The sequence below is a fragment of the Quercus lobata genome, chromosome 6 (genome assembly GCF_001633185.2).
Source record: "Quercus lobata isolate SW786 chromosome 6, ValleyOak3.0 Primary Assembly, whole genome shotgun sequence".
Classification (NCBI taxonomy): Eukaryota; Viridiplantae; Streptophyta; class Magnoliopsida; order Fagales; family Fagaceae; genus Quercus; species Quercus lobata.
This window is the reverse complement of record NC_044909.1, coordinates 45,115,044-45,129,360: the sequence shown is the minus strand read 5'-3', so window position 1 is coordinate 45,129,360 and position 14,317 is coordinate 45,115,044. Positions and strand designations below refer to the sequence as shown.

General features: G+C 38.4%; 1 protein-coding gene across 1 annotated transcript; it reads left to right on the top strand.

Annotated features, from left to right (window-relative positions):
* Nucleotides 1-2,909: 2,909 nt before the first annotated feature.
* Nucleotides 2,910-11,462, top strand: LOC115950355 (protein FAR1-RELATED SEQUENCE 5-like). The gene is made up of 6 exons (XM_031067563.1): nt 2,910-3,115; nt 3,167-3,233; nt 3,378-3,452; nt 8,971-9,439; nt 9,523-11,241; nt 11,443-11,462. Exons 1-6 carry the CDS (start codon nt 2,910-2,912, stop codon nt 11,460-11,462), a joined length of 2,556 nt encoding a protein of 851 aa, XP_030923423.1.
* Nucleotides 11,463-14,317: the final 2,855 nt, after the last annotated feature.

Here is a 14,317-nt window from a genome sequence, read left to right as displayed (position 1 = left end):
AAAATTACAATTTCTCTCTTGAGTGCTTCATTACAAAATGAGATGTTTATAGGTAGGCATCCAACCCACCAGAATTCCTAAATCATACTCCCTAGGTCCACACAAATGGCCTTCAAAGATTTGAAGCAGCTATTCATATAAGTTTTAAAATTGCTTGGGCCACAAATTTAATCCTTACTTCCTTACCTGATTGTGATTGGTACTTGATTTGATTAAATATTTCACATCAATAGTTGTTCAACGTACTTGATTTGATTAAATATTTACCATCAATAGCTGTTCAGCAGTATAAATAGGACCAAAAGTAAATTGGACTTCAAAGAATTTATTGAATTTGCATGCAACTCTTAAACTCTAAGAAAGATTAGAATGAAAACTTATGGAATTCTCTCTCAACAACCTTCAATGAGATTTGTCAACTTGATAGAAAAAAAAAAAGTCAAGTAATTGGGTGAAGATTAAGTGTGCATTTGGTATTGGCTTAAAAAATCAGTTTTTATATTATTTAGCTTATTTTTGCTAATATTCATGGGTCTCATTGCACTTTTTGGTACTATTCATTAGTTCCATGGTACTATTTCTGCTACCATTTAGCTTTAAATAAAAAGTTTTATGAATTAACATAACAATAAATATTATTAATGTCACATAAAGAAACATGATAAACAATTTTTTTTTTTATTACTTTTTTATGTTGATGAAGTGCAAATCGTCAGTCTTGTAGGTTCGTCTAGATAAAGCGGGGTCCTCATAACTGTCTCTGCAAATGTAGAATAATGGCTCCCTTAAGGTGCTCATCGGTGTGGTGCCTGCCACCACGTCTCCGATGCCAAAGTCAGTATATAGGAGTTTTTAGAGAATGATAAGAGAGTTCAAAATATCAGACTATCTATGAATACTTTTTAGGTGAGTCTATGTACTTGGTTTATCTATGATCATTGTGTATATATATTGGTTCATGGTTCCTAGCCGTTGGGGCCTTAATTGTGGCTTTAGTTCCCTTTGTAACGCCTCAAGGCTCATGAATATGAGTTTTGATGAGGCTCCAACGGTCTACCCACTGATTGGTAACTCTCTGCGGCATTGAATGCTCTTATTAATGGTTATCCTGTGTTCGTCCATGTCATGCCAAGGTAGATGAGTATGTTTGATGAGATCATCCAAGGAAGGCGAGTTCGTCAGTCCCATCAGCTGCCCCCCGGGTTCTGTGGTTGTCAGGATGTGTCATGACAACCACCAAAAGATGAAGGGTTTTTTTTATTAAACATGGCTCTTGGGATTTCGCTCCACATTTAATGCGTGGTGGCAGCGCCACACACATCGTGGCCACGAGGCGTGTTCTGACTAGTGGAGTTAATGCTCCACTCGTGTGACTCTTGGGTTTCCCACTGGATTTCAGTTTTTGTGCCTTGGTTTTTAAACTTCCCTTCTCTTAACTTTCCCCTTCACTTTCTCCAACTTCCAATCATTGTTCTGAGCTTCTTCTTCTCCAATCTTTTTCTGTGATTTTCTTCGAGCTGGTGCATTCTGTGGATCTCTGTGCTTCCTTTTGAGGTATGCCTTTCTTCTCCACCTCCTTTTTTATGGCATGGATATAGATTATGCTCAGTTTCTGATTTTTCTTTCTTTTTCTTTTTTTTTTTTTCTTTTTTTGGGTTTTTAGGATTCATCTCTTTTCCTCCATTTTCTGGTTTTCAAGGTCAATAGCTTTGAGGTTAGGATAGCTTGCCCCTCAGTCTCCTTCTTTTTTGTGCATTTAGGGGCCTCTTTAGGTGCTTCCCGTGCCTTTTTCCCTTTGGTTGAAAACTTCGTTTTTGAGGGTAGTAGTTTAGGCGTTGTATTGCGTGATTTGTTCCCTTTGCTTTGTCAATCAATTGATTGGTTTGGGTTTAGTGAGTAAGCAAGGGATAATGTCGGAGGTTAGATCCAGTGAGCTCGAGACTAGGTTGTCTTCTAGTGATGACCTAATGGAGGTGGGAGATGATACTGTCGTTTCTGTCCCTCGGGAGGTTAGGGCTTTTTCTGTTCTTGGGGAGGAGTGTGGTCTAGATGTTGAGATCCTCTCCAGATTTAGCCAAAGGTTTCAATTTTCTAATAAGGTTAGGGTTCGTCTTCCCCAACCAAAGGAACGAGCTTGTCATTTTTCACCCGGGGAGGTGTGCTTCTACGAGGCTGCCTTCTTGAGTGGGCTCAGGTTCCCTATCCACCCTTTTATCATGGAGCTTCTAAACCACTTCAGAATTGCTCCCAGGCAACTTATGCCTAACTCCTAAAGGATAGTGGTCAGCTGTATAGAGATATGGCTAGCTGCTACTGATAGGGATATGATAAAGGTGGACGAGTATGTTTATTTGTACCGTTTGAAAGAATCTAAGGAGTACGGGTACTATGAGCTAGTGCCTTGGGTCAGGGACTTGCCCTCGTTGTTTTGGTATTAGAAGTCTCGATTCTTTTTTGTCTTCGGGGATGAGTTTAAGACCCTTTCTAGCAAGGTTTGGGGAGACGTCCCTAAGTTGCTCTGTTGGTGGGGAACCCCAAGTCTAGGTGCGTCATCTTTCTACCAGTACTTCGTCAATCTTATTGATCTATTTTTTCTGGCTCATATTTTCTCACTTACTAACTTCCTTGCTTGTTATCTTATGCACAGTTAAGAGACAACCAAAGCTTAAGAGCAGGTACAGGCAACGCGCTGAAGTGGCCATCGAGTATGCGAGGACGATCGAAGATTTTGATGATCTGGTCGATCCGCAAACCCTAGCTTTTCACTGCCTTAGTCCAGTGCCTTCTACTTTTGTCCTACGAAACGTAGAAATTGAGGAAAAAAAGAGTAAGTGTTAAGCTCGTCTATGCTGCTCCTTTCCTCTTCCTTTTTTTTTTTTTTTAACAAGTATTTTCCTTTTGTAGCGATGATGACGAAGTTCAATCAAGGAATGTACGCACGAATGAGGGCCAAGAAGAACGAGCCCCTTTCCAATCTTAGGGCCAAAACTGTGCGAGTGATGGATAAAGGGACCTCCGTCACTCCAGCTACCCCAGCTACTCCTGGCACTAAGACAACGAGGACAGCCTCCCCGGCTACCTCGGTTGAAGAGATTGCTCATCTCCGGAATAAGAGGTAACGTACTAGGGATAAGTTGAAGGATAAAGCTAACTCTCGATCGTCCAGTGTCTGGGACGATGCTGGGGTCACGTTGGCACAAATGCAAGAGGCCTTTACTGCCGAGGAGATGAAGGTATTCTTGGGCACATCTCCCAACGAGGTTGTGGGTCATCATCTCCACAAGCTTGTCTAGGTAGTGTACTTGTGCAAATTTATCTTCTCTTTCCCTTTTTTTTTTTTCTTTTGCATTGTTCTGAGGTCTGGTTTCTTCTTTTAGGTGCTAGGGAAGAGCCTTCACGTTACCTTGGAGTATCTTACTCAGGAGACCAAGGTCGCATCTGCAGTGTCCAAGGTAGAGGCCTTAGAGGCGAAGAACTCGAAATTGAAGAAAGACTTGTCCTTTTTTTTTTGGGTGCCCAGTGTGTTTTGGGCTTCTCTTTTTTTCTTTTTTTTCTTTTTTTTTTTTAAATCCTAATTTCAAAACAATTTTTTTATTCCATTTTGAGAACAATGTTTTTGCCCAGTGTTTATGGGCTTTTATTATATTGAAACAATGTTGGTTGCCCATTGTTTTTGGGCCTTCAGTTATATCAGTGACTTTTATACCTGTTTCCATTCTTTCCTTGCATGATACTTAGTGACTGCTCCGTTCCTTTAGTTGCCTCTTTTGCTTTGTTAGAGTGTCTGTTGTGACTCATAGACGTTGATGGAGTCCTGCTATGTCGACGACTTGCATTCGTTGAGATGGGATTTTGTTACTTAGTTAATTCTTTGCAATTTTTGGCTTCATCAGTAACTTATATTTGTTTAGACGGAATCTTGTTACTTAGCCAGATATATATATATATATATATTTTTTTTTACTTACACCTATTTAAGGAATTTTTTCATTCTTTGACTTCGTCAATAACTTACATCCGTCTAGGCGAAATCTTGTTACTTGACCAATTTTTTGGCTTTTAAGCTGCTATGTTTGCCTACATTAAGTTATTAGCTGAATAGTTCTTTTATTGCTTTCAAAAATTAATACAATTGCCTGTTACATCTATTGGTGGTACTTCTTCAAGTGCTCAATGCTCCATGGTCGTGGTAGTCTTTGCCTATCTAAGGTCTCCAAGTGATAACTGTCTTGTCTGGAGTAATAGACGACCCGATAGAGCCCTTCCCAAGTTGGGCCGAGTTTCCCTTAGGCAGGGCCTTTGGTTGCTGGGGTGACTTTGTGCAGGACGAGGTCCCCTATGTCAAGTCATCTGAGCTTCACTCTCTTGTTGTAGTACTCAGCCATCTTCTGCTGGTACTTCATCATTATGATAGAAGCTCCATCTCTGACCTCGTCCAAGCAGTCCAGGTTGACCTTTAGTTGATCGTCATTGCTTTCCTTATGGAACATCTCTTGCTTGATGCTGGTTATTCCCACCTCGATCGAGATTACTGCCTCGGTGCCGTAAGTGAGCTTGAAGGGGGTTTCTCTTGTTAGGGTTTTTGCTGTAGTCTTGTAAGCCCATAAGATATTGGGCAATTCCTCGAGCCAGGCTCCCTTAGTATCATCCAACCTAGCTCTGATGATCTTGAGTAGTGTTCGATTATTCACCTCTGTCTATCCGTTTGCTTGTGGATGTCCTGGGGATGAGAACTGGTTCTTGATCCCTAAACTTGAACAAAAATCCCTAAAGCCTTTACTATCGAACTGCCCCCCATTACCTGATATGATAGTTCGTGGAATCTCGAACCTGCAAATTATGTTCTCCCATAAGAAGCCCTAGATTTTTGCTTCAGTGATAGTTGATAATGCCTCCGCTTTAACCCATTTTGTGAAGTAATCGATAGCGACTAGTAGAAAATTTACCTATCCCTTACCTCAGGGCAGTGGGCCAACGATGTCAATTCCCCATTGTGCAAATGGCCAAGGGGAGGCTATCGTTGTCAGTCTCTCTACTAGAAGGCATTGGACATTCCCAAACCTCTGGCATTTGTCGCACTTCTTGACGAGCTCCCTCACGTCTACCTGCATAGTAGGCCAGAAGTAACATGTTCTGATAACTTTGCTTACCAAGGATCTAGGGCCTGCATAGTCTCTGCACACCCCTTCATGGATCTCTTCTTAAATATACTTGGCTTCCTCTTCATTGACGCACTTCAAGTAGGGCATGGAAAAGCCCCTCTTGTACAAGGTGTCATTCAGGATCGTGAACCTGGCTGCTCTCTTCCTGACCTTCCTAGCCTTCTCGATGTCCTGTGGAAGGTGTTTGTCTTGAAGGAAGGATATGATCGGGGTCATCCAGCTGCTTGTGCTCTAGATTGCAAAGGTAGAGACTTCTTCAATGTTGTGGTCCTTGACTTCCATCTCTAAGCCCACGCTCGTTGGTCTTTCTTCTAATGATGCTTGCTTCATGATCTCGTCTGCTATCATGTTCTGGCTTCTGAGGATCTACACAAATTCCACCTTATCAAATTCCTGTGTTAAGTGCTTCGTCAGCCTGAGGTATTTTTGCATTCTCTCCTCCTTTGCTTCATATTTTTCCTTTATCTACCCTATTACCAGCTTAGAATCACTTTGGAGGAACAGGTTTCTAGCTCTTAAGGCTTTCCCGATTCTTAGCCCCATAAATATTCCTTCGTACTCGGCTTCATTATTGGTGGCCGAGAACTTTAGCTGAACCTTGTATTTAAGCACTTCTCCATCTAAGGTGATGATGATGACCCCTACTCCTCCCCTCTTTTGGGCTGACGAACCATCAGTTTATATCGTCCATCATTCTGTCTCGTCGGGGAGACTATTCTCATCTGGGAGGGTGAAATCGGCGACGAAGTCCGCTAAAGCCTACGCTTTAATAGCTATCATAGAGTGGTACTCAATGTTGAACTGGCTACGCTCAATTGCCTATTGGACCATTCTCCTTGCTACCTCAGGTTTGTTCATGGACTTCTTAATGGATTGGTCCGTCATTACCAAGATGGGGTTAGCCTAGAAATACGGTCGCAGCTTGTGCAAAGCTACAATCAATGCGAATGCAATCTTCTCAATCTTTGGGTACTTGGCTTCTACTCCTTGGAAAGCTTGGTTGACATAGTAAACTGAGAGCTATTTCCTGTCCTCTTCTCAAATCAAGGTTGTGCTCACGGCTATGGCTGATATAGCCAGATATAAATACAAGTTTTCCCCTTCCTTGGACGAGCTTAGGAGGGATGGATTGCTTAGGTAGCGCTTGAGTTCTTAAAAAGCTGCCTCACATTTGTTAGTCCAGGCAAAAGCTTGCTTCAATGTCTTGAAGAAGGGTAAGCACTTGTCTGTTGCTTTAGAGATGAACCTGCTAAATACCGCTATCCTTTTCGTGAGCTTCTAGACTTACTTTACGATCTTTGGTGATGTCATATCAAGTATGGCTCGCACCTTCTCTGGGTTTGCTTCTATCCCCCTTTGGGACACCATGTATCCCAAGAACTTCCCCGAGACTACTCCAAAGGCACACTTACTGGGGTTCAACTTCATCTGGTACTGTCTGAGTGTGGCGAATGTTTCTCTAAGGTCGTCTTGATGAGCAAGCTCTTCTTTACTCTTGACAAGCATATCATCCACATATACTTCCACGTGTCTCCCAATCTACTTGCTGAACATCTTATTCATTAATCTCTGGTAGGTTTCTCCTACATTTTTCAGCCCAAAAGGCATTACCTTATAGTAATAGAGCCCTTGGCTCATGATGAAAGCAGTTTTCTCCTAATCTTCTTCAGCCATCTTGATCTGAATATACCCCGAGAACGCATCCATAAATGTCAGTAGTTTATGCCCTGTAGTGGAATCCACTAACTGATCTATCTTTGGTAGAGGGAAACTATCCTTTAGACAAACTTTGTTTAGGTCTGTGAAGTCCACGTATGTTCTCCACTTTCCATTTGCTTTCTTCACTAGGACGACATTGGCGAGCTAGTCTGGGTAATAGACTTCTCGAATAAAGCCTGCTGATAATAGCTTGTTAACCTCGTTTGTGATTGCTTGATTCCATTCTGGAGCGAAGACCCATCGTCTTTGTTGGATGGGCTTCTTCTCGGGGTCCATATTTAGCCTGTGTTGGATGACCTTTAGTGATATACCTGACATGTCCTCGTGACTCCATGCAAAGACGTCCAAGTTCTCTGGGCTTACTAAACTTAGGAAGGCACTTCCCAAATCCAACCCCCACAATACATTCTGACACATATTTAGATCCAGACAACATGAAATAATTACCTCTAGAGATGATGTTCCTCTATTAGGAATGTAGACTCCATAATGAACTTTAGTAGCCAGGTTGTCAATATGAAGGGACTTCAAAATGGTGGCATATCATTTGTAGCATGGACTTTACATCCCCTACCCATTGATTGTAAACTTTTATCCTGAAATTATAAAACAACATTCATTACAGAGGCTACATACAAAAATAGTTGTTGCTATAAAGGATAGGGGTGAAGGGAGAACATTATAATTGCTTAACGATAATGGGTGGAAGTTTGAACTTGTGTTTGTGAGAATTTGTAGGCGGATTTTTTTTTAAGCAATACTTCACCATAGCTTATCTTTTCCAATAGTTTTTTTTTTTTTTTTTTTTTTTTTTTTTTTTTTTTTTTTTTTGGCTAGCAATATCGGTGGTTAGTTAAGGAATAAGAAAGAATTTTGAACAATTAATTTTTTTTAATTAAATAAAGGACAAATTTTAGCTACAAAACCAGTTGTAGCCTTAGGCTACAAACTGGTCTAATAAGATGACATGTGTAAAAAATAGCATGTGCATTGCACATGATTATTTAAGTAAACTTAACTTAATTAACCCTAGTTAACTACACCACCTATTAAAAAAATAAAAAATAAAAATAAAAACTAAAAACCCTAAAAAACTTTATACGTATGATCTCTCTCTCTAAACTGTAACCCAGAAGGTCCTAACCCAGCTCCAACCAATCACCCATAGCCTCCTATCTCCACCACCGGCCGACCAGCCTAAATCCTCCTGTCTCCACCGCCGGCCAACCTCAAATCCTGTACTATCCCACCGCCGGCCAACCACCTCAAATCCTCCTCTGTCTCCACCGCCGGCCAACCACCTCAAATCCTCCTGTGTCCAAATCCTCCTCTGTCTCTGCCCGCCGGCCAGCCCAAATCCTCCTCTGTCTCCACTGCCGGCCAATCTAAAATCTTGTACTGTCTCCACCGCTGTTCCACCTAGTCTCCGCCGCTTCACCGGTTAGAACTAAATTTCCTTTTGTTTTATTCATAGATAACTAAAATTTCCTTTTTAATTCTATTAATTTTTTTCTGAATGAATTGTGTTTGATTATTAATGTGAGTTCTGGATTTTCTGGGGTTTTTTTTTTTTTTTTTTAAATTATTAATGTGCCTTTTTTAGTTTGATTGTTCATTGAGAACCTTGATTCCTTCAAGAACTGAAGATGATTTTCTAGCGGTTGTTTATAAGTTACCAAATCTAGTTTAATTTACTTATTAAAAAAATGAATTTATGTGTATTTCTTCTCTAATATGTAATAGTGTTGTTATTTGCTGTCTTGTACTATGGTTTTGTTGTAGTTGTTATGATACTAAATTTAGCTGAGTTGTAGAAATTGTATTCATTTTTCTTTAGTATTGAATTTATCTTTGATTCATCTAAAAAAATTGTTTCTGTTCATATTGACTTGATTTTCAAAAGTATAAGAACTGAGAGTAAACTTTATAGGCTTCTAGATTTATACATTCTAAAACTCTAGTGTTTTCTAAGTAATTCATGGAGAGTATTCTTTAATGGGTCCTGAATATTGGAATACGTTTTTTAAAAATTGTTTATAAAATTTTTCCTTTTTTCTGATTTGATTTTGAATATGTATCTTGACTACAGGTGATGGATACTAGTCAAATCATTTTATTGGAAGATGAATTGAATGATTGTATAGCTGATCAACAAGAGGAGGCTCAAATAGAACCTACTCATGGAAGTCCAAAAAATTCAAATACTCCAAGTAGATATAGCAAGGAAATTGTAGAAGTACCAGAAATTGTATTGGAAGATGAATTCATTGGTTGGATAGCTGATCAAAAAGAGGAGACTAAAGTAGAACCTACTCTTGGAAGCCCAAACAAATCAAATACTCCAGCAATTGGTATAAAATTTGATTGTGATGAGAGTGCATATGAATTTTACAAAGAATATGCTCACCGAATTGGCTTTAGTGTACGGAAACATTTTGTAAAGCGAGGAAATGCAGGGCAAATTATAAGGAGAACATTTAGTTGTTCAAAAGAGGGTGAACGAGCTGTTGACAAACGTCGCGAAAATGCATCTTATCGTTGTCCAATTTCACGAACAGGTTGTTTAGCATAGATGACTTGTCATCTTCAAAAGGATGGTATGTTACATGCTGTTTCTTTTCATGGTCAACATAATCATGAGTTTGCTCCTTCACCAATGAAACATATGTTAAGATCCAAGAAAAAATTTCATCTGCTCAAAAAGCCATTGCAAATGATGCGGAGAGGTCTGGAATATCAATTAAACAAACCATTGAATTATTGAGCGTGCAAGCTGGGGGTCGTGAAAATCTTGGGTTTATGGATGTTGACTATAAGAATCATGTACATAATGAGAGGAGGATGGCTTTGAGGAAAGGAGATGGACCTGCTATGATGGAGTACTTTCATAAGATGCAATTGGCAGATCCATCTTATTTTTATTCAATACAAGTTAATGATGATGGTCAAATCATGAACATTTTTTGGGCTGATGCTAGATCAATAGTTGATTACGGGCACTTTGGTGATGTTGTTTGTTTTGACACAACTTATCGAACAAATAGATATAATCGTCCCTTTGCTCCATTCGTTGGGGTTAATCATCACAAACAATCAATTATCTTTGGTGCAGCTTTACTTTATGATGAGACTATAGAGTCATTTAAGTGGTTGTTTGAAACTTTTTTAACTGCAATGTCAGGAAAGCAACCAAGAACTATACTTACAGATCAATCTGCTGCAATGGCTAAAGCAATAATAGAGGTATTTCCTAAATCTAATCATTGTTTGTGTGTATGGCATATTTATCAGAATGCTGCTAAGAATCTACACCATGTATTTCATTCATCTAAGCATTTTGCAAATGATTTTAGTGATTGTTTGTATGAGTATGAAGATGAAGATGAATGGCTTATTTCATGGGATTATATGCTTAAGGAATATGGTCTTACTGATAATAAATGGTTATGTAGTATATTTGATGTGAAAGAAAAATGGGCTATGGTATATGGTCGACATATGTTCACTGCTGATATGAAAAGCACCCAACGTAGTGAATCAATAAACAATGTGTTGAAGAAATACTTGAAACCAAAACATGATTGTGTGCGCTTTTCAGAACATTACTCTAGAGTTTTGGTTGATAAGAGACATCAAGAACTACAGGTAGAGTTCAAAATGAGGCAAACAAAACCGATTTTACAATGTAATGTAGAGATGTTGAGACATGTTGTAGAGCTGTACACCCCAGAAATTTTTCAAATGTTTCAAGATGAATATATGAAGATTGCTGATTGTACTATTTACAAGGCTAATAAATCTAATACTATCACAGAATACAAGGTCAAATACAGTCAAAGAATTCAAGAGCACCTAGTTAAATATGAAGCCTCAACTACAACGGTGGAATGTAGTTGCAAGAAGTTCAGCTTTGTAGGAATTCTTTGTGCCCATGCTTTGAAAGTTCTTGAACATAAAAATGTTAAAAGACTTCCCGTCCAATATGTATTGAAAAGATGGACGCAAGATGCAAGGGCTGGTTCTATCAAGGACTATCATGGCATTGATATTAAAGGTAATGCTCAAGAGTCGATAGGAAAACGCTACTCTCATTTGAGTCACAATGCTCGTGAAATTTCCATACTTGCAGCAGAGAATGAGATAATGTATGAACATACCAAAGAATGTTTTGAAAAATTACTGAGGGATTTGCAAGAGATTAGAAAAAAATGTCATTCGAATAATATGGAGAGTGGCATAGAGGTCCATGGTGATGTTACTGCAGATATTTTACAAGGTGATAGCATGCATAGGATTAAAACAAAACCTACTGTTGGGCGTCCAAAGAGAAGATTGAAATCTGCATTAGAGAAGAAAAATGGTAAATCTCGAAGCAAAACAACACATGCCAAAAAACATGCCATTGGCTTACAAAAAAAAGCTTGTGAGGCGAGACAAGTTGAATCACTTGGAAGCCTAAATAAAGTAAGATTTTTTACATTCCACTGTAATATATCAATCTTATAGGCACATAAATTTGTTTACAGTCTATGTGACAATTATTCTTTGCAATTATTTTCAGGTTTCAACAACTACTTCTGATGTTATCCAAGAAGAGCACCATTTTGGCAAAAGCACTAAATAGGTTGGAGTTAGGGTGGAACTTTATTGGATGGAGATTGAAGACCATGCAGTTTTATTTGTTTGAGATTGATGACTATTTTTTATTGTTAGACTATTGGCAAATTGTTAAACTTTTAGTATTTTTTATTGTGATGCCATTGGCATATTGAAGACTATTTTTAATGGTTAGACCATTAGCAGATTGATGATTCCATACTAATCATATTCTCATGTGAGGCGGAATATAGTTTAGGTTGACTTTATTTTAGCTATTGTGAGAGATGTTTGTGGTTCAAAATGGTACCACTTGTTCTGCAGTCCTGGTTTTACTTGTTCTGCAATCCTAGTTTACCACAAGTGTATTGTAACTTTCAGTATGGAAGATTTGAAATTCCCTGGCAAAGAAGCCCAATAATAATTCTGCTCTATTGATATCCATTTCCTTGCAATATCCATTTGTTAATGCCTTGTTTATTGCTATATCAGGTGGCACACCAAATTTAACCATTTCTTTCATTACATATTCACCCTCCATACTTTTGTTTATTTTACACAAGCAGTCTATTATAGCTCTATATGCAGTGAGATTGGGTTTTAAATTTTATACACCATCTCAACTTTCCAAGCTAATGCCTCTGCCACATAATTGTCAAAGAAATTCAAATTACTGCACTAGCAGATAAGAAATAACCATTTTAATAATAAATTGTACCACTCAGGTAAAGGACTAAATACTTGGCTCAAGTGCTTTCATCAAGATCTTACAACAAAACTTAATTCATGTTGTGACCCAACAAGCATACAATCCATTGCCAATTGCAAAGGCAATAAAATATACTCCAATGCCTTCAGTGGTAGGTTTTTGGAAGCAAATAAGGAGAGTTCCAGCAGATAGGGACATTACAAAAGAGCTCCATAATATGAAATGAACCATAAATAAAGCCCATTCCCTGACTGCCTTTTGCCATGCCAATGCAAGAGTAATGCTCAAAAAAGATGCAGCTTCAACTTGTGGCAGATAAAACTGCAACACCCTTTTCTCTTTCGTTTTAATAGATTTTGATGCTTGTATTTGGCCTTGAATTCCCTTGAATATAAGAAAAAAAACTAACCCAACAACAGCAACCATGTGCAGAAGGAACAGAAACAGAGATATTCTGTCTGTATAAGCTCTTGAATTCAGTGTTGTCAGTGATGGTTGCTGTGCAAAAAGAGAGAAACCAAAAAAAAAAAAAAAAAAAAAATCACATTCTTGACTTGAAAATTAAGCATAGATTTTAACTCATTCTTTAGATATACATGAAACTTAACATGAGATGAGAGATAGTAAGAAGGAGCCAGAAAAATTCAAATTTGCCACCTGTGAATAGCAAATATATAAGCTATTATTTTTTAATCTTATGAAAACTGACTTCTAATTGTACCCATAAGAAAATAGACAAGTTCTTTTAAGATGACAGACTAGAAAAAGGTTCAAAAAAATTTCTCCTTTTGCAGACTATGAAACACAAACAATACTTGAAAATAGAATATAGGATCTCTCCAACACCTTTTAGATTTGTTTCAATTCAAAAATAGAAAAAAAAAGGGTAGAAAAAAAAGTTTAAAAAATTTTGATTGTAGCTTCAAAAGAAAATGTCAAAAAATAATTGCACAAGATGCAAGCACTGGTTGATAGCTAAGCATTAACTTTCCCAGAGTTATTCACTAGGTTCTTGGCCAGGCACATAACCATACTGAGAGTCTGAGAGATTCTTTCCGGAAGACTTCTAGCGGCAATTGGCCGATTCTCTTCACAGAGTTTAATCACTAGATATTCATAAAAGTCAGCGAAAATAGGAATTTCAAACCCTGAAGCTCTGATAACCATTTCAAAGCTGAAAGCAACTTACTCATGTTTCTATGTCCTTCCACAACAACTCGACAAGTAAAACTATCCAGGCAAACCCCATTTCCTATCACTCATACAACAATGACTTTGACAGTTTGAGACTTAAATCATTCTTGACCCAATTGAAGAAAGTGAGAGCTGATGAGGAATCAAATTGAAACCTCAACTGAACTTAAAAAAACCAACTAGCAAATCCTCTTCAGTTCTTGAAGGAATTAAAAAAGTAAATTTAGTTATCTATGAATAAAACAAAAGGAATTAAAAAGGAAATTTAGTTCTAATCGGTGAAGCAGCGGAGACTGAGTGCGCCGACGTGGACACAGAGGAGGATTAAGGTGGTTGGCCAGCGGTGGAGACAGAGGAGGATTTGGGTTGGCCGGCGGGTGGAGACAGAGGAGGATTTGGACATAGAGGAGGATTTGAGGTGGTTGGCCGGCGGTGGAGACAGAGGAGGATTTGAGGTGGTTGGCCAGTGGTGGGACAGTACAGGATTTGAGGTTGGCCGGCGATGGAGACAGGAGGATTTGGGCTGGCCGGCCGGCGGTGGAGATAGGAGGCTATAGGTGATTAGTTAGAGCTAGGTTAGGACCTTTTGGGTTACAGTTTAGAGAGAGAGATCATATGTATAAAATTTTTGAGGGTTTTTAGTTTTTAGTTTTTATTTTTATTTTTTATTTTTTTAATAGGTGATGTAGTTAATTAGGGTTAATTAAGTTAAGTTTACTTAAATAATCATGTGCAATGCACATGCTATTTTTTACACGTCATCTTATTAGACCAGTTTGTAGCCTAAGGCTACAACTGATTTTGTAGCTAAACTTTGTCCTTAAATAAAAGATAATGATGAGAATTTAGGAGTAAAGTTTCAATTGAAATCTGGAAAAAAAAAAAATTGAATTCAAATAGGAGAACGTGTACCTTGGATTTGAAGAGGTATGCTAAA